The sequence below is a fragment of the Conger conger genome, chromosome 4 (assembly GCF_963514075.1).
Source record: "Conger conger chromosome 4, fConCon1.1, whole genome shotgun sequence".
Taxonomy (NCBI): domain Eukaryota; kingdom Metazoa; phylum Chordata; class Actinopteri; order Anguilliformes; family Congridae; genus Conger; species Conger conger.
The window spans coordinates 26,286,045-26,307,078 of NC_083763.1; the positions used below are offsets into that span (position 1 = coordinate 26,286,045).

Consider the following 21,034-nt stretch of genomic DNA (forward strand, 5'->3'; position numbering starts at 1 on the left):
GGGACCGCCGGTGGGGTAGAGTCGGCAGATGAGAGAAGGAACACAAGCACGCACACGCACACAGACACACAAGCACACACACACACACACACACACACACACACACACACACACACACACAGCGCTGGAGGGGGGGGGAGAGGGCATGGAGCCGGTCGTGGAGAGTCTGGAGACAGAAGACTGTCTGCCGTACGGCAGTGGCAGAACAGAGCCTGGGAGAGGGGTACCCGCCCTTTGCCCTCTGCGGTTTGCGCGGTGCCAAGAAATTATTTCCATCACGTCGCCCATTTTAATGACCGGAAGAACGCAAGAACACCAAAGCTCAAAACACAAATGCGTTTATAGCATCTTTTAATCCCGTCCTGTGTGTGAGGAACGGGGCGTGCCCTGCAGAGCTGCAGCAGCGTGTGTGCTGGAGCATTGTGGTTCGGAGGAGCGGGGAGCGTCGCCACAGAGTCCCGGCTCATCCTCGGAATGCTGAGCAGGGCATTGTGATTCAGCGCGGCGGTCCGTGCCCCTCTGCCATCTCGGCACAAAGCCCTCCTCTCTCTGCTGCACCCTCTCTTCTCCCCGCTCCCCCCCCCAGCTCCAGCCACCCCCCAGTCATGACACAGCACATGCGACCGTGTTTACAAAAACATAAAAAAAGGTTTTGTCTCATCATGCTTTGTTTTTTTGTTGCTGGAAACCAGCCCCCCCATAATTGCCTTTTTGACAGAACTTTGTGTTACAAAGTAAGTAATACAGGTTTTTAAGATGAGAATCTTTTTACTTTACTTTTTAAACCTCAAATTGCTCTCTTTGTCAGCTAATGCTGTAGTTTAGTAAGAAAACTTGAGCTGTCAGTAGATGTGAGCAGTGTGTACTGGCTATTTTGCTTGGGTCTTTATAGGATTTCATTGTTGTACCCCCACCCAATGAAATCTATGGACGTATGGACGATGGATCGGTCTCCGTCAGTTTGGTCATTCATTCATTCGTTTGTTGGTCACACTGTAGTATTACACAAGGGACCAGAAGCCATTATAACTTTCCTCATTTCGGGTTGACCCACTGCTCGCAGGCAGAAACAGTTTTCAATACGGAGTCTCTTTCACAGATCTAGCGTGTAATTTCATTCAATTTCATTTTTCGTTTAGTTTAGCCATCATGAAATGGCTAGACTACACACAAGTCCAGAAGTGGGCTACACCATTCTGCTGGCCTTCATTGCTAGCCTATCAGTTCCCAAAATAACGAGTTTGCTCGCTAGCTAGATTAAAAAATGCAGAGCATCCATTGGGTAGGATACTTGCTTGCATTGGGTAGGATGTTGCTTAGCTCAGGATATATGGGGGCGACATGGCTCAGGCAGTAATGGCAGTCGGAGGGTTGCCGGTTCGATCCCCCGCCCGGGCTGTGTCGAAGTGTCCCTGAGCAAGACACCTAACCCCCAAATGCTCCTGACGAGCTGGTCGGGGTCTTGCATGGCAGCCAATCGCCGTCGGTGTGTGTGTGTGTGTATGAATGGGTGAATGGAGAAGCATCAATTGTACAGCGCTTTGGATAACGGCGCTATATAAATGCCTGTCATTTACCATATAGCCAATACAATATAAACATTTAATTACCACAACCTGTGATCATGTTTAGTTTTATTACATTGTTTTTCTGGATAAGCAAATACAAGCGTCAATTTAGTCGGCAGGTCAAACTATTTTGGCTTTAGAAAAACACCCCCAGTAAAGTGGATTTCTTATGCTTTACTAAATATTATAAAATCACCAAGCCAATGATAAAACACAAGTGTCACACCCAACCGGTATCCTTCATTGCAAACTATAATCAATATATTATGGGTATGTATTTAGAATTTGTACTTTGGTTTTTGTTTATTGTCTATTGTTAACATGCATTGTTGTTTTAATGTTGGCTACTTTTGGCTTCCTAACACACTGGTCTGGGTCTTGGAATGTTATTAGTAGGCTACTGTACTGCCCATATTAATCAGGCAAAATTGGCTAATGCTGTAGACGGTCCAGAGTGACATAGCTATATTGTATATTGTTGCATTGTAAATCTCTCTGGATATAAATAAAGGTAATGGGTAACTCAGCTGTGGAGTAAAAGGAAGCAGATGAGACGTTCCTTTTTTCGAAGTTGGTTTGTAGCTTCCGATATGCTGCAAGATGACTTTGCTAGCTTCTGTGATATAGCTTTTATGTTCAGTGATGATTTTCTGTTGACAAATGCCACATACTATTCTTTTTGCGGAATGGTAGCGTGTCATTTTAGTTAACTACTTCTGGTTAGTTGGCCGTTTATCCATTAAAATTCATAGCTACTGCCAATGTAAGGTGTCAAGCAATGGTCCCCCAGACAATGAAATCAGAGGTGGTGACAGTCTATAGGGGTGGGGGACAATGTTTACCATTTGCTTGTATACATTGTTCTTTCTCAAAGCTAAGTCTTGCGTGTTTCCCTCAATGTCTCTCTACATCTGACAATCAAAGCAGTTTATGGGGTCTCAGGAAATCTGAGCACGTGCAACTGGGAAGAGAAGGCAGTGTCCCAGTTTCACTCAAGTGATAACGCAGCACTTAAAATGGCAGCTTGAATGTGATGGTTTCTACACTGCATGGGGTCCCTGCTATGTCAGCCAAACCCGAAACAGATGTGTGCAGTGCTGATGGCTCCCTCACATTATGTGCGAGGCAGAGCTTCAATAACCTCGGTGGTACCTCCCGGGAGCTTAGGCAGTACCATGCAGGAACGCTGTCGACGGGTAGGGGCCTGCATTCAGTTCATATTGCTCATGTATGTATGTCAGCTCAGGACATGCATCCATTTGTTTTTGATTTATTTTATTTTTTTAATTGTTGGTCAATGTGGGGTTGAGCTTGTCCAATTGCCTCCTCATTTTGGAATGGCCAATCATCTGCAACCGCAGTTGTGTTCATGTGCGGGCCCCACTGCCGATTTGGAAGTGTTGACCAAATGTGGTCCCTCCAGTCTGCTCCTTTTCACACCACAGTCTATCGCTAAGCTCACAGAATGGAGTCAGAGGAAGACCCTTCATATGTGACTAACTTGCTTATCATGGGCACCTGATTGACCAGTGGTGGTCGCTACTTACCAAGCCTCCCATACCCCCCTGGACTGTGCCAGTTGGTTGGCACTGGCACGGTCCGGATTCCATTTGAGATGGTGAGGCTCATCCATGCCCCATGTCGCTGTGTCCAAATTTGCCATCCAGCTGCCCTGATTCACTTTCTTTGAGTTCAATACACAACAATGCAACACTAATCCTTGAACATTAGAGCCTGAATGCTCTAACAACAATTGTAGTAGATAGAATTTTTTGGTCTAACACGAGGTGTTCTTAGTTTTTGTATATTTGAGACATTGCCTCAATAAAGACGCCTCCGGCTGACCTGACATCACCCTGCCCTGACTAATAGACCTGCCAGAGGAGGAAAAACAAGAGGAAATGAGAAGAACCAGCAGGTTGAAGGCCGTAGATAAGGCACAGCAAGCGAAAGAGTAGAGTGAGTGTCAAGATGGCTGCCAGGCCCACGTGTCTGGCCTCCCGTTGCTCAGGCTTGGGTGATGTTCTCAGCCACAGTAAAACCTGCTCCCTCGGGCACTGTTTCGGGGGCCCCCTCGTCCTTTCTAAGTGTGGCGGCTCTGTGAAAATGCAGCACGCTCAAAGCGTGAATGTGAGGGCCAAATACAGGCTACTTGTGCGCCGCACACGGTTTCTAAGCCTTCCTCATTCAGGAACTGGAGGGGAAAGGGAATTTCTGTCAACTCTCAGATGTGAAATTTCACACGTCTCTGTGGAAGTAACTTGATATATTCATTAACGCATAAGCTCTTCCCTGTGACGATTACTCCCCGGAAAAGCTGTTGACGCTGGTTGTGTGGTGGCATGGGCAGTACTGTCAATGCTCCTCCCAAACAAGAATGCTCCTCAGAACACAGAAACAGAGCTGTAGAGATGCAAGCAGTTGCTTTGAATCATGTCTTTATTCTCGAGAGATATTTGTTCAGTGGATTATGTTTGCTGTTTTTGTGTTCTTCCTCCTTCATCTGCTGTAATTTAATATATTTTCTCTCTCGGTAGCCTACAGTCTGAGCCTTGGAGATTGTCCCTGATTCCAGAACCCATCTGGCCGAGGGAGAAAGGAGTTTGATTGTCACCATGTGATTTATGTTTCCCTTTTTCAATCTAACTTTTGTTCTCCAATTTTCCTATTTTGTATTCCGTAACTCTCCTTCAGTGAAAATACTGGATGGATATGCTGTCATTGTTAAGTAGAACAATCCTCCTTTGTCATCCGGGAGAAAAACCTTGCTTGTTTGTGAAAGGCTGGGTCTGCAGTCATTTTATTTGTTTGTCCACCCATTGTGCGTCTGCCAGTCACAGTTTGCAGAATCAGTGACAGGAAGTGGCAGGACTTTGACCGACTGCACCCATCCCCCGTACCTCTGCCCCAGACACGTCTGTTGCATCACATCCTGTCTGTCTGTCTGTCTGTCTGTCTGTCTGTCTGTTATTTCTGCTCACATCTTAATGCTGCTATACATTATATTTAGTTTTAAACCAACATACTTCTTGCAACATTTCTCCTCTGCACGTTTTATGGAAGTGCTTTGGTAAAAAAGTGATTGCAGAAGTTTTCATTATTTCCGAATCTGAATATTAAAACAGTCTCTTGGGACAGATTTAATTGCTCTCGTTTTAGTTGTCATTTCCTGCCACTGTTCTGTTTTTGGGTAGCAAGCTGAGTGTCAAAGCCTTCAGCTGCCACCTCTCTGTGTGTGATTCTGTCAGCTTTTTTTAAAGCATCCTTCTCTTCATTCCACAGCTTACTGCACACTTGTGTCTGAATGTGTTGCCATTTCTGTTCACTTCCCTAAAGAGGGGGTTTGCTTGGCCCAAAAAGAGGTTTGCCAGCATTAAATCTATTTCAGCGCTGTCATTTACAGATAAGAGGAACAAGCTGGCACTCCACAAGTTAATTCTTTGCCGGGATGAATGCAAAATGGGTCACTTAGTGCATGTTTTTAGAGGCAGGAGTAAGCCAGGCTGTTGAAAAATGGAACACCTAAATTGGTGTGCTTCTTGTGCTGTAATTGCCTTTTCTGGCTTTTAGGCCTCCCTATACAGTGATCTGCTGCCTCATTTGAGGCCAACCAAACCACATGGACATGTGTGGACAGACATATACAGACAAGCATACACGTGCCCAATCACTCAGGTTCACACCCAAACACAGATAAAGGCACAGACATGCACAAACACACACACACACACACACACCCACACCCTCGCTTATACAAACACGCAGACACATATGTTCATCCACACAGACTCATGCAAATGCGTACCCAAACACGTGAATGCACTTTCACCTACACACAACATTCATTCACACACAGGAATGTACAGAAGGTGTGAAGTTGAGCGCCCTGTTGCTTGTCTCAGCATTCGCGCCTCACTTCCTGTGATACTTCCACCCTGGTCCCTCATGTGGGTTCCAATGGGGCTTCCATTAACCTCATTCACCTGCGTTAATGTGTATAATCTGTCTTGACCCAGCCTTTGGAAGGTCTTTGTCGGTGAGTCATCTCTGAGTGTGGTTGAAGAGCGATGATTGTTTAATCGCTTTGACATTGCCCCTCCCCAACCTAACCCACTCACATATACACACATGCACACACACACCTACACACACTTGCCTGCACACACGCACAGGCTTGAAGAGTGGTTATATTTATGCCCACAGAAAGCAGAAGGCCTCTTTCTTGAGAATTAGAAGGCTTTATCTGCATTTTGAGAGTTTTGAGCTATTGAGCTTCAAAGATTTGAAAGTGAATGGGCTCCCAGCTGATACTATTTCACATTTAGCATTTTTTAAAATTTGTAAAAAGTTTTTGTGTAAAACTTCACACATGTATTTAGTACCCTATAAACAACATATTTATGACGCTCAACTCATTTTGAAAAAAAAAGTCTGAACCATATTCGCAAAATTCTAAATTCCATGCTCATTTCCTCCTTGAAACACTGGTCATCCGTATGTGCAAGGTGAGCTATGCATGATGCATGCTGTAAGATGAGATCCACTCACGGACCACCCTGTTGACTAATATGACCACACATTCTTCTGTAGCTTCTCTGACAGGTAGGGAAGCTGCTGGTGGAGGGTGTGGCACCGAGTTGAAATGGAGTCCCCTGAGGGCCGATGATTAGCCGGCTCTGTGTCACCGCTTGCTTATCGCCATGGCAACTCGGCTTCTCCAACCCTTTGGCACCTGTTTTCTCATGTCTGTTTACCATCGCCGGGGCAGCGATTGGTTGCCGTTATGACAGGCTGCTGTGTGTTTCGCAGAGAAACGTTACTTCCGGTCCTGCCCCAGTCCGCTGCGCACAGTGCGGTAGAATTTGCTCGTGAGCTGAGTGAGTGAGGCCTGATCCTCTGGCAGAGGTGTATGGGTGGGGAGGCTTGGTTGTGCTGTGTGTTGAGTAGAGTTCCCTTTAATAATAAAACTGTCACAAAACAAGTATCCTTGGTCACAAATTGATAAAATACTGCAAATATCCTGAAACTGTTTTGTATTTTTCTGAATGTTATAGGAAAGGTGAATGTGACATTGACAATTGACAAATTCATGTAGAGAACACAAAAAAATACCTCTGCCTTTCAACCTTATTCTGAAGATGGTAATGTATCTACAAAGTCTATTATAACACAATGAAAAAGGAATTGTAAGTTTTTTTGACACAAGTCAGTGGAACCTCTTTAGCTTATCTCATAAGGTCAAATAAATTTCAGTTGTCCCTGGATGTGGTGCTAAAGTCGTTTGTAGATAGTCCCTGGCTGAAGCAGAGTGCAAGTAATGTGTAGTGTGCCCCTGGTTGATTTCACAAGCTCTAGATGGTCCCTGTTTTATGTACGGTGAATGAAATTTGTAGACCTTCCCTGGGGCGTGCAGCATTAAGCAAGTAATTTGTTGATGGTCCCTGCATGCTGCAGTGTTAACATCAGTTGTGGACAGCTCCAGGCCAAACAGGAGAGAGTGGAAATTGCGGACGGTCCCTGTCTGTTAGACCCTGGGCGATTTACCTGTGCCTCCATAAAGCTGGAAGAACAGAGTTTTTGGTGCACATATATAGGTGAATGAAAGGTCGAGCTTTCCTCCCGTAGTGTGCGTTTTGGCCGGGAGGTACAGGGATCTGCTCCCACTAACCACCAGCCTGCTGACTGGCCCGACCATCCCGGCCCGACCATCCTGCGAGATCTCTCTCTTTCTCTCTCTCTCCCTCCCTGTTCCTATTGCGCAAGCCCTCTGAGTGGCTGAGGTCGGACTGTTAATAAGCATCCCTATTTAAAGAGAATACCCTGGGTCTAAATATAATGTAAGATCCTGTAACCGCAGTCCTTCCAGCGCTTGCAGAAGGAAGAAGATGCACTCACCTGGAACTATGTACTCGTACCTGAGAACCCCACGTTACTTTGTGAGTACCTCCGCGCGCGCCGTACACGTACCCCTCCTGCACCTAGCGCATGTTCCTGATGCTGGACGCACTTGGAGGAAATGCTGGCTTTGAGGCCTGTTCAGAGAGCTCTTGTACCGTCTTGTCATGGGTCTTTTTTATTTTCCCTTCATTTTCTGCGTTGTACTTTTTCATCTTGAAATGGCTGCGCTGCTCGCTTGCAGGTCGTGCGCTTGCATTAGTTGTCTTAGCTGGCCACAGAAAAAGGACCTGACCTGTTCTTGTTGTGTCTGCCGCTGGCTTTGTTGTACAACTTTTTTGTTTTGTTTTAATTAAATACCCCTTGGCAGACTCAAGGACTGTCATTACAGTGGAAAAGAGGTGGTGGGGAGGAAAAAAAAAAAAAAAAGAAGGAAATTCATTAGTGGAGAGAGAACACGTAGTGGGACGGTGAGGTCATGAACAGTGTCGCTTTGTGCTGGCATGACTGTACAGTGCCTGTCCTCTGATGTGTTGGCATGCGCGATGCATTTGTGTACTTGGGTAGGAGTGGATGACTAGTGGTATTTGTGCCACTCGGAGGGAATTGGTGACGGTGTTCCTTTACATGTGTTGAATACAGTACTTTTGTGTGCTGTCAGAGTGATTGGAGTGTGTGCACGCCGATATGTCTGCCTATATGTGCCAGTGTGTCCCTTACGGATTTTATTTCCATACACAAAAGGGTAGCGAGTAATATATAATCCTTCCATCCAGCAGCTGGATTGACCCCAATAAGGTGACGGTCTCTGGCATTGTGGATCTGACTTCATACATTTCTGCCCTCATTATCCCAGTGTTCTGATTTTCCACTAGTTTTCCCGGGCATAGGAGTAATGCACTGGGTCTAAAGCTCTTGATTTTGTGTCCAAAAGACCAGTACTGGTGAAGAAATACTCACCACCCCCCCACCATTCTCATTCTCACCCAGTCATTGTCTGCTGCAGTGTGAGAGCGGGGCCCCGTGATTGGCCATTGTTGATTGTTCCATCTGTACCAAGAGCACTTGTCTCCGAGTAGACGCACAGCGCAATCAATGGCCCTCTACCCGATTGCCTCCATTCCGTTTCTGTCCGTCCTGCTATTCATCACCCGGTTCCTCTGGTAGCTGGGCGCTAGTCAGACCTCACCTCAGGCTATAATTAGTGTCATGGGAAGTGATTGTGCCATCAGCCATGTTGGTGTAATTGCTTGCACTTTTCAGAGCCTCTGCTTTAGCGCACAGGCCGGTTGGTGCGAATTGGACGGTGGTTCAACAAAGTAAATGTTACTCCAGGAATGCGATAAGGCTGGCTTCTGTTCAGTCTCCCTTTTCCCGCTGCGTGCACCATTAGCTGTTCAGCACATAGGTATTGAGTGCCCCTTTGTCTTTGTCCTTTTTTGTATTTCAGAGAATGATTGTCAGTAGCAGGGTCTGTCATTTTTTCAATGATCTTTTGATATGGTCTTTCGTAGAGAAAGTGTTTTAAAACTTTTATCCCATGGTGGGTAACCTGTTGAATGTCACCACTGAGTTCACCTGGACTGATGAGTTGGCTTTCTTTCAGATACACTTCTGCCTGATACAAATTTCAGCCACTTGCTTGGACTCTACTGAACAAGACAGACTTCTACCTGGACTTTTCAGTCCAAGGCTGAGGTAGTCTAAGACAAAGGTTTTCTTGAAATAAACAACAACACATTTTTACAAAATGCTAAAATTTTAGCTTTTGGTGATGATGGAACACTTACCAGTAGACCACAACTGGCTTGTAGACCAGCTCCATTAACAGTAACAATAACAAAATGGGGATGAGAACTATCTGGAACCCGGACCAAACATACAGCTCTAAGGTGAACTGGGGATTTCCGTATGTGTGGATGGTCGGTAATTGGCTCACGGAGGGCTGGGCACTGTGTCCCAGTGTGGATTCCCAGGTGCCCTTGCAGGGTGCACTGTGTTCCCAACAGGAGCTGTACACAGCTGGGCTCTGTTCTCCCTGCTGTTGCCCCTGCGATGTGGGGTTCAAGGATTCAACTGCAGAAGGACAGGCTGAGATTTGATTTCACACAGCCCTGGGAGTAACAGAGACACCCCCCCCCCATGTATGAGCTGCTCTTATTTGGCCACCATTGCTGTTAGAGAAACAAAACTATTTTACTGTTACAGTTATCCTTTCTGTTTCAGCTGCCATTACAGCCACTGTTAGTTACAGCAACTATTACAAGTTTAACCACTGCAACTGATATAGTTGCAGCAACCATTACAGCGACCTTTGCAAGAAATATAACTTGTATAGTTACAGTAACCATTACACATTTAGCCACAGTAACTGGTATAGTTGCAGCAACCATTACAGCAAATCTGACGACAGCAATTGCGACATATTGTAACTGTAATGGTTCTGTAACTACTGTGGTTCATAACGCTAATGGTTGTTCATTTAAACAAGATTGTTCAACCAGCGTAGATACAGAAACCATTATAGTAGTTGAAGCAAAAATGTAATCGGTTTCCCCTGCACCTACAAGTCAAATAATCATTATCACCGCATAAATTACATGGATTTTGTGAGCCTTGAATTCCATAACCTCCAGCGAACCAGATAGTGCTGATATGACATTTTGCACGCTCCATCTTTGTTGAGACTTGCTTTGGTATTTTTATCTTGCTGCTTGACATTGAACACACACACCCACAAAGAATGCTTGGTTCACTGTGGTATAGCATTGATTGTGTCAGTCTAATGTTGACTCATCTGAGGGGAATCACTGATGTATTCCATTCTGTCAGTTAATATGTTTGTTTCATAATCGGTATGCAGCCATAGTTTGCGTTTCAGTATTAAACGTGTCTAAGCAAACAACCTTGCACCGTTCTGAATATCCACATTAGCGACAGGCGTACATCCGCATTGAATGACAAATTAATGTGGAACGTGGGGCAGAATAGCCAAAGTGTTATAGCATTCAGCATACGGTCCTTGATCCTCCACCCTGGACTTCCACTACGGAAGTCTGTCGGGGCCCGTCTGTAGCTGCAGGCGTGTGTGAGGTTGCCTGTGAGGCTCCATACCCGTTTTCTCTTTTCCCGGAGATGGGGCGCGGCAGGAATACATACTCATTAATCCTGCCCTCAGCTTCCAGACCACAGGGATGCTGGGAAATGTACCACGACCCTGCTTTTTCCACCACCTCGCTACCCCAAAACACATTCTTGGCAGATTTAAACAGCCTTTGTTGACTCACCAGGCCTCTGGACCAGATGAGCTACAGGTGGTAATCCGCAGAGACACAACAGAGGCGTAGGTCACAGACAAGCTAGGCTTGCGGATTAAAAATAATTTAGCAAGGTTACCGGCCTTCGTCCTCAAGCTAGGTTCTTATTATTTCTGGTATTAAGGATATTTGAATATTTATTACACAAGTGCACATGTGGTTCCCTTGGTTTCTGCAGGATTACTGACAAGCTGAATTCTCCCCAAAACACTAAGCTCCTCTTATTAATTATTTATGTAAATATGGCTAGCTGGACAGGCTGGAGTTTGCCTGGCTGTATCAAAGATCTCTTATTAAACTAGACAGCTGTGGAGCAGATTAGCCTGGGCTAGTAAGTGATATGATGGACATGTACATATGCACTCACTTAGCACTTTATTAGGTATTTATTAGGCTTATTATTTTGACATGTTGATCTTCTGATGCTGTAGCCTATCCACTTAGAGGTTTGGCACGTTGTGTGTTCAGAGATGCTCTTTTGAATACCACTGCTGCAATATGTGGTTATTTCAGCTTTGACCAGTCCGGCCCTTCCCCTCTGACCTCTCTCATTAACAAGATGTTTTTGCCTGCATAAATGCTGCTCACTGGATCTTTTTTGTTTTTCGCACCATTCTCTGCAAACTCTAGAGACTGTGTGAAAATTCCAGGAGATCAGCATTTTCTGAGATACTCAAACCATCTTCTCTGGCATCAACCATCATTCCACGGTCAAAGTCACTTAGATCACACCTCTTCCCCATTCTGACATTTGGTCTGAAAAACAGCTGAACCTCGTGACACAATTTACATGCTTTTATGCATTTAGTTGCTGCCACATGATTGGCTGATTAAATATTTGCATGAACAAGCTGGTGTACAGGTCTGCCTAGTAAAGTGCTCACTGACTGTACTTTTATATGTGTATAATATGCCCAGACCACAAAACCTGCTACCGGATGAGTGGTGGTTTATGCAAATTGATTATATTTCCAGGAAGTATTTGTATTTGCTTTTAAAGTCATAGCTGTCTTCTGCATGCTCCAGCAAGTTCCTATCAGTGCAGTCCAGTCTTTGTGTATAATTAAGCTGAATTTGCTTTTACTGGCATCCTTCAGTGTTCTATATATAAAAGGTTCTCCTCTTCTGTTTGCGAAGATGATTATGTGAAGTCTGCTGTTCTTTATCAGCGAGTCATGCCAAGGATTATAATGCAAGCCCCACTTGTACACTACTCTAGATGGCTTCATTAATTAGATTTCTTAGCTTATTTGACAGGGACAATGCACATTAATGACATTTCTGTAAATGTGCCAGGGTGGTTCATTCTCATCTGCCGTCCCTAGGTTGCATGATTTGGTTTCTGAGATGATATTCGAGAGGGGATGGAGAAAAAGGAGGCTCCCTCAGTTTTACTTCTACCCTCTTTTTTGTTTTACCCTAGTTTGGAATGCCAAGTTGATACTTGCAAGCCTGTTCACATAGTCTGGTTGAAGGCTTTGGGTACATCTCTGCACCATGCATGGCTACACTAATGAGATGGACCAGTTGGAATGAACTTCTCATCTATGAAAAAATATATACAATGGGTGTTGCTATGCTGTCAGAGCAGGTTATTTAAAAATACATTCTGTGTTAATTTGAATAAATTTGAATTTTTAAAAGGGCTTAAATTAATGTGAGCAAGAACTCCTTAATTTATTGCTGTTTCATGCTGATTTCATACTGTTGCACTCTTCCTAGGGCATTATTGGAGAGGATATTACTTTTATCTGTAGAAATGTGTGTGTGTGTGTGTGTGTGTGTGTGTGTGTGCGCACAGTCATATTTTCTTTTTGTGCATATTCTTTCGCACATGTTCTGACTGTGTATGCGTTTGTGTGGCTGTTGTGTGTCATTGTGTGGTGATGAGATATAGTATGCACTTGTACACTTGCTTGCACATGTGTAACAAGATGAGCTGATAATAGAGAAACAACACCAGTGAGAGAGGGACTGTTCCTGTCACACCGTGTGCCGCCTGCAGGGGGCAGAGGTGAGGGAGCAGGCCTGGGCATTGGCTCCCCGCAGCCCTCTCCGTGCCCCAAGTGACAAGGCCAAAGAAAGCGCTGCTGAATTAGTGCGATTAGCAGGAGCCAATCACACTTCAGGCATTAGGAGTGGATTACCCACTAGCTGGGGGTTTAACTGTCAGCTGTCTATGGGTCTAAGGAACGGTGCTAATTTTCACTAATGGAATGCTCTTAAATCTGTGCGACCATATGCTAGAGGGGGGTTTCTCATAGTGTCCACAAAGGTGTTTAGTCACAGGTAAAAGGAACTGTGCTGACCATAGAGACACAGGTGTTCTCATATGGTGTCAAAGTCCCCGCCCACTAGTCTGCTGTAGTATGCGGGTGTTGCGTTGCCTACTGTTCTTGTCTCGAATGAACCCCGCACCACCTGCACCCCAATTAGCATCCCTCCAGTTCTGGCCATCCTAAAGCTGTCTTAGTCCATACCATTAAGGAAATTACATTGAATAAGTAGGTCTCAAGGGGCGGGTTGAAAGGTGAACCTTAAAAAACATTATTTGGTTCCGGCCAATATTTTGACTCAGGTTTCCTTGTTGTTTTCCTGAGAATTAGGTCAGTGTTATAAAAAATGCAGCAAAGCATATAAAACTGAGCTTGTTAATGTGAGCGGTGATGATCCGTCTGCTTTTTAGTAGCCTGGTCGTATGGTAACTCTTCTCCTTTTAATCAATGGGTGCTATTGTGCCCTCTTTATGCAGACTCTGCAAGAGGAACTCTTGGGGGCTGTCTGTTGTGGACGTAGTGCGACTGTGCCCAATTTTTTCTTTCGCCCAAAGAATGAGCAGCAAGCAGCCCACAGCTCATCCACAGGCGTAGACCAACGGGGAGTCACGCAGCACTCATGGGATACGGCCTGCGGGCTCCCCGTCAGACCTGCCAACTGTTTGCTACCCCCCGCTCCTCCTCCTCTTCCCCCTCCTCCGTCTTCTCTTCCTTCACCGCACTCAGGAAATCCAGAGGGTGGCCCAGCTGCTGTTCCCCAAGGTTTTGTCGAGTGTCGATGCGGAGCGTTTCCCCCGCGCTCTCCCCGCCGCCCTGTCGCGTGCGTCAGGGTGATCGAGGAGAGGCTGCGTAGCCCCTGGCCTTTATACGCCCCTGCTGCGTTGCACGCGTCTGAGCCCCTCGTGTCTGCGCGCCTTCAGGGCTAGCTTCGGGGGGTTTAGAGGAGGAGTGCCACGGCAAACGCGTAACCATGGGAAACGGGCGGTATACGCAAGGCAGCCCCGCTGCGTATGCAAATGAGTGCGGGGGAAACGGGAGTTTGGCCTCGGGGTGCCGAACGCTGGGAACAGAGAGTTCCTCGTGTAGCGTCGCTTCCGGTGTGTCTGTGCGCAGGGGGGTTGGGGTGGGCGGTGAATGCAGAACCTGATTCCCGAGTGTGGCAGGGCCATCTGTGGGGACGGAGGACGTGGGGACGCCGGTCAGACCACCCACCCGGAGCCCGACACACCCTGGGGCGACGTGTTCCTGTTTAACAGTCCTGCCTGCATTCATACCAGCAGTGGGGAGGGCAAGCAGGCCGCAAACGGGCTTGGGAAACAATGAGTGACAGACAGGGTTTGGTATCACCATTGTTGCTCGGACGCTTCAGGTTTTCCTCTTGGTCTGTGAGGCCCAAGAACACCACATATAGCAGCAGTCTGGGGCCTCCCATCTCCGTACGAATCTCACCCAGCCCCACTCGCTGTTATATGTTAGCTGTATGTACGTCCAACAGGTAGTACAGCTTGGGAAGTAAAGCTCCTCCAACCATCTTATGCAGCTGTAGAAAGGAAGCTGGCTTTATCGCTGTTGCACATTTCTGTACGGGAGGGTGATGACATTTCTGCAGGGTCTGTCGGTGGCAGACTAAAAGGTTAATTAGCTGTTCTTCTGTAGGGAGGCGTCCATTTCTGAAGCGTGAAATACGAAGGGAATTGAAGCGGTTTGAAATTAATATTCGAAATGACACGTTCGTCGACGTCACCCCCCGTTACGCATGAAACTTCTTTAAATTAAACTTCTTATAATCGAAATGTGAGTATGTGACGTGAGTCTGATGTCCTTAGGAGCCCCCAATCCCTCCTGCTTGCAGTATTGCAATAATTTAAGAGAAATCATTTATATTTAAGATAAATGGCAGTTTTAAAATGTGCAGTTTAGTAATGTGTATAGATATTTGGTGTGCCCAAGTACATCCTATTTTGATTTCACAGATGGTTGAGTTGTGCTGAAGTTGTCTTTTCGTGCCAATTCAGCTGCATAAGCGTCGTAAATCAAAAAAGCTTTGAGGACAATATAGTACTTTGTGAAAATGCTTTCCCCTGAAGCCTTGCCACCTGCTGGTAGGAGGGCAAATCTGTTAAATCTCCAGTCACAGACAAAAACGGCATGAAAGTGAAATGGGGGGGGGGGGGGCGTAATGTGTTAAATCCTACAGATGTGTCAATGGGACGGATTTTGCCTGACTTAAAATCACTGAGGCGTAAATATAGGTTAATCGGATGTACAGCTCTGTTATTCTGACCATCAGGGAACTGGGAAGACTGGCACCTGAGGTAGACAGAGATAGAGAAAGAGGGAGAACCTGGTGATTTGTCACAATTTTCTGTGGATTAAATCTGATCTACACTGGTGCTCAAATTACCTGCGGTACAGTCAAGCACTGCAGTAACAAGCAATTTTTCGCTCAATTTGCTGCTGGTGTGACGGGTGCTGCCACCAGACTGTGCCCGGTGCCCGGGGGGGCTGTGTGCTCCTCAGCCGGCCATGATACGGCTCTCCCTGTCATGCTCTGCCACACTGAGCCAGGACCAAGGACCTTTTGTAATCCGTCATATTTATGCTAAGCGAGATGCTGCTTGAATGAGAGGATGTGTGTGGGAGCGCCAACGTCTGTGATTAAGTGTTGGAGAATTTGTGAAAGCGAAATGGAGAGACTGTGTGTGTGTCTGTGAGAGAGAGAGAGAGAGAGATGAGAAGAGAAAGTGTTAGAGGACGCATCTGTTTGGAGGAGGGGGGGGGGGGGTAGTTGAAGTCTGTGGAATTTCCTGACCGTGAATGTGATGAGGCTATGAGGAAGGCTCTGCCTCTCCCACTCACTCTCCAGTCCCTGGGCCTGGGGACAGGGCTGTAGCTCACGCTGAGACAGACGACGTGTCACTGTCCTATCCACCTCAATCACTGTTTATATTCATATCCATGAACATATATACACTCAGCGAGCACTTTTAGGTAGACCTGTACACCAGCATGTAAATGCTAATATTTAATCAGCAAATCATGTGGCAGGAACTAAATGCATAAAAGCATACAGACGTGGACGAGGTTCAGCTGTTTTTTTGTTTTTTTTTCCAAACCAAATGTCAGAATGGGGAAAATATGTGATCTAAGTGACCTTTATCATGGAATGATTGTTGGTGCCAGACATGGTGGTTTGAGTGTCTCAGAAACTCCTGGTATTTTCATGCACAACAGTCTCTAGAGTTAGCAGAGAATGGTGTGAAAAATGTCCAGTGAACAGCAGTTTTGCAGGCTCAAAACGCCTTGTTAATGAGAGAGGTCAGTGGAGAACTGGTCAAAGCTAACAGGACGGTGACGCAAATAACCACACATTACAACAGTGGTATGCAGAAGAGCATCTGTGAACACACATCTCGTCAAACCTAAAGTGGATAGACTACAGCAGCAGAAGACCAATAAGTCTAGTAAGTACCTAAGAAATTGCTCACTGAGTTTATATGTATCTGTACATGAGAGCGTTATATACAATGACGGTAGCTTGCGTAGACCTCTAGTGGTGACGCAGCCTCTGTGGTGTGTGGGCTTTGGCTGCTGCAGGCTCTGGAAATTATGAGGACGTGACAAAAGAATGGGTGAATGCTTCTGTTGTTTCAAGCAAAAGACATTAAAGTGTGGATCACACATTTCACCAGCAGCTGGTTGACTGACTGCCTCACATCGCCGTTGCGTGATGTCACTGTGGGCTGCTCCGGGTATGCCCTCTCACTGTTGCCATGTGAACCCATGATGAACATGAGTTGGGTGACTCCAGCCAAACAGGAATGCTGGCAAATTGCGGGTTCCTCGCCGCTTGTGTGACATAACAGCCATTTTGGATTTCTGGTATATCTTCTTTTCTTTCTGAACATCATATCCTGTTATACTCCCTATTGGTTTAGGTAGACTGATGGAAAAAAGAAAAGAGAATCTCCTCTTCAATATATTTTACAATTTGAAATGCATGTATTCAGTAGTCTTACCACATCTTGGTGATTAGCAGTTTGTATCTGAGGTTAGAAGTTACGATGGCATCCTATTTGGATCCGGAGTGAAGTGTTCTGTGAACTCTCATGTGTAGTTTTTCTAAGCTTTATGGGTGTGCTTAGTGTCTGCAACCGATTCCGATTGCACTTGGCCTTCCCTTCAACAGTCGTATATCACCGGGTGTTTCTGTGCTTCTGCTGTTCGTTTATGGGTATCCCCAGTAACCGCTCTGTTGACCTGTGTGAGCGCTGCCGTTCCTGCCGGAGACATAAAGAGAAATATGTGGCCTGCAGGTTTAAAGGAGGGTTGTAAACTATGGTAAACTATGGTAACTTGATGCGACACGTCCATCAAAAATAGAAGAGTTTGACACGTAAGGACAACACAGTCCGCACACATACGGGGGGACCTGTTATGTAAGCCCTGTGGGGGGATACGGAGGCAGAGCGCCAGGTCATCATCTGTCCTTGGTGAACTGTGCCCCTATTATTCTCCTTTTTGGAGCTGGTCTCCCTCTGGCTTGTGTTCTAATGCGAGGAATGTGTGAAGTTTTAGCGGGAGGAGAGCTAGTGGAAGAGTTGCCTTAGTACAGGTAACTCCAGCGGTGTGACACCCCTTCCAAAAACACACAAGGGTGTGGTGACAGGAGGTGAGAGGCCCTGGATGAGTAAACCACAGTCACGGCAGTGTGTTGAGGTGTTGAGGTGTTGGGGGGGGGGCAAGAATACAGCTGAACAGGTTGTTTTGCCAGCAGTTCAGTTACAACCTTTCGTACTGACCCAGCCGTGACTGATTGACCCTCTCCAGGCTTTCTGGCTTGAGGGTGACACCCAGTGGCCGTGGAGTGGAACTGCAGGGAGGGCATCACTATCCATTGTCTGGGCTGTCGGGGTTATTTTCTCTACAGTCAACGGGCTTGACCCATGTCATTGTGCAAAATGGTATTCGGCTGATTAAAACATTTGTCTCGGATATTTTTTCCAGATTGTTAAATGAATGGTGATGCAGTTAAAAAGGACTTTGGTGATTAACACTTATTCTGAATCGAATAGTTAAATCATTGTATATTTCTCAGAAGACATTTATCATCGTGATTTACACGGAAATGCCTAAAATAAAATACAATTGTTGCCATCTACATTTATATCACTATAATTGTAGTAAATGTATTAAACATGTAGCACCTATATGCCTATATACTGCCTGATCTGAATTCACAGTGCAATGCATTTGGAGAATTTACAGTCATAAGTCGATAAGGAAACCCATTCATTGTGTTGCAAAGGTTCTAAATTTGTGTGGAACAATATTTTGCAGTGCAGCGTAAAGAGCAGGGTTTATAAACTCGGATGCTAGGTTGATTTCCAGGTTGGGTTGCTATAATCTGTACCCACACAAGCAAACTTCTTCGCCTGAATTCCCTCAGTAAATAGGCAGCAGTGTGAGTCAATGGTGTGGTAAGTTATGCCTGGATTGGGGCCGTCTGCTAAGCATATGTATAGTTGTACACTATCTTTATAACCCATGGTCAGTTTGCTGTTGGTTAGTTTTTAATTTAATTTAATTTTTTTATTCCTCTCACTCGTGTCGCTCTTGGAGAGAGGGCAGAGGGTAGGGAGCTTCATTAACATGTTACCGAGGGCGTCTCCGAGGGAAAAACTCGCCCCGCAACCGAAAGAGCTCCCGCTGTCGAAATCCCAGCTGCCGCGGCGCAAATTTACAATTCTCAGTTTAACCCGGAGATGAATAAAACATCAAATCGAACTTCAAAAAAACACGCCCAGGTAACGGAACTGGAGAGGATTAATGAATTCCACTTTACGCCGCTGCGACCTGGCACGTTCTCCGAGCTAATGGCTAATTTATCAGGCCCCGCTGGGATCGGGAGGAGGACCGGCTCTGTATTCAACAGCCTCGCTCCTCGACGATTTGCTCGCCGGCAGCGTCCCTAAGATGACATACGGGTCTCCTATCTGTAATTGCCTGTGACAGACTCCATTCCGGGCTCGCCTGTAGCTGGCAGAATTCATTTATATTTATCACTGGTCTCAGGCAAACAGATTCACCTTGTTCCAAAAGTGGCAGGTGAAAGCTTGGAAGGGATTTCGTGCCTTTTAATTCAAGTTCAGGAAAAAGTAAAGTTTTTTATTATTTTATTTTTTACCGTACAACGCTTGCAGTAGCTGTACTGACCCTCAGTGTGCAGTTTGTACCGTATCAAAGTTGTGCCAACTCTGGTGTACTTTTTAGGTCTCGGGCTCCCATTTTAGAGGGAATGGAAATGTAATTATTCCTCATGGTACTTTCCCCGCTTAATGAGAATTGTCTGGATCCGGCCACCAGGGGGCACACCGCAGGTTTATCTGCTGCTCTTCAGTATGTCTAATCTCGAAACCAGAGCTCGTATCGTGCTCATTTCATGCACACAGCATATGGATGGACATCTGCAGCTAGACACATTGATTTTTCTCACATCACCTAGAATCACCCCTACCCCCCCTCACACACTCATCATCTCTCCCCTACCCCCCTCTCTCACACACACACACACACACACACACAGGCAATCAACTACTTCTCTCCAGATGAGGGAATTGGGTTTCAGAAAGGTCCAGGCATAACTTATCCTCCTTCCTGGTAGAGTTGACCCTCTCAGAGGGGTCAGACATGACTTTCCTTCGGTCACCCAGCACAGCACCCACCCCCTCTATCTCCGTATGTCCTCTCAGTTCACTGCTGGCTTCACTCAGTGCTCTGCTCTCTCCTGGCTGAGCCTCAGTTGTCCAGCATGATACAGGCTCAAGGCTCTTCCTGCAAAGGGAAGTGGGCAGTGGGCTGAATACAAATGAAGGAGCATAGAGAGGGTGGGGTTCACTGCCTCCAGGCGCACGTCGTGATTGGTCTTGTAAGGGCACCGACCAGCTGGGTGGTCACCACACCACTTCCCCCGGGCAGCACGGTGGCATAGTGGCTAGCACTGTTGCCTTGCCAGTAGATCCTCTGTGTGGAGTTTGCATGTTCTCCCCGTGCTTGGGTTCGTTTACTCTGGGTACTCCTGTTTTCTCCCACTTGCACGGTGTGCTCCTGCCATTGCCCTCGACCAAGGCACTGGCCTCAGAACTGGTCCCCAGGTGCTGCACTGTGGCTGCACTGTGCCTGCCCACTGCCCCTAAGTAACTAGGAAAGGTCAAACCCCACAGGGTTCAATAAAGTGCATCTAATCTAGCTAAGTTGGGGTGTCACTGTTCTGGAGTGTCACTCCTCCAGGGTGGCTGCTCCCACTCTACTGCTCCCACTCCACTGCTGGGGTTTCTTGAGGTCTTGAGGAGAGACGTGTTAACCTCAGTGGTGTTGCGCAGGAGTCAGAAGGGGGGGCTGTCCCACAGTTCCTTCCTGTGTATGTCTGCACGTCTCTCCGCCTACACACGTGCAGCAGCCAGACGTTCCCGCTCTCTGACAGAAGGACGGACGGATAAGGAAAGGTGTCGTCGGGCGAGGTGGAGGAAAAGACAGAAAGAAGGCTAGATGAGCTCTCTGGCACCATGTTCAGGTTTCGTTCTTTTAGAGGCTACCGTAGACCCGGGGAGGATGACGACGACGTGTTCGTCAGTAGCCCTGGACCAAAGGTGACAACTCCCAAGTGTGCAAGTCTGAGAAATGTGCTTTTTCTTTTTCAGTCTGTATTGTGCAGGTGAAAATGACACAAAAATTGCTATGGTTCACAGGCAACTAGAGAAAGAGAACTACTATTGCTGCAGGATTTTTCAGGCTGCAGGAGTTAATACTGCAAGCTCTGGCATGCATGTTTCAGTATACTCATGCCATCTGTGTTTGATATTCGATTGTGTTACTATCAGCAAGAACAAAACAGATTTCAGCCTTTTCTCACTGCATTTCATTTTTGATGCCCCATGTGGTGAATATTTTCCTGAATTTTAACTGTATCATATTTGAA

The 21,034-nt window shown here is 46.2% G+C and overlaps 1 protein-coding gene across 5 annotated transcripts in view; it reads left to right on the forward strand.

The window, feature by feature from the left end:
* The window catches only part of arhgap12b (Rho GTPase activating protein 12b), a 74,902-nt gene that overhangs the window by 26,392 nt on the left and 27,476 nt on the right, over positions 1 to 21,034 (forward strand). Inside the window, exon 1 of one of the 5 annotated variants that reach the window (XM_061238066.1) lies at positions 20,499 to 20,705. The exons of the other annotated variants lie outside the window; for them this stretch is intronic. Coding sequence (XP_061094050.1) covers positions 20,622 to 20,705 — 84 coding nt within the window. The 5' untranslated portion in view covers positions 20,499 to 20,621. Of the gene's footprint in view, positions 1 to 20,498; positions 20,706 to 21,034 lie in introns of those variants that run through there. 5 annotated transcript variants of the gene reach the window in all.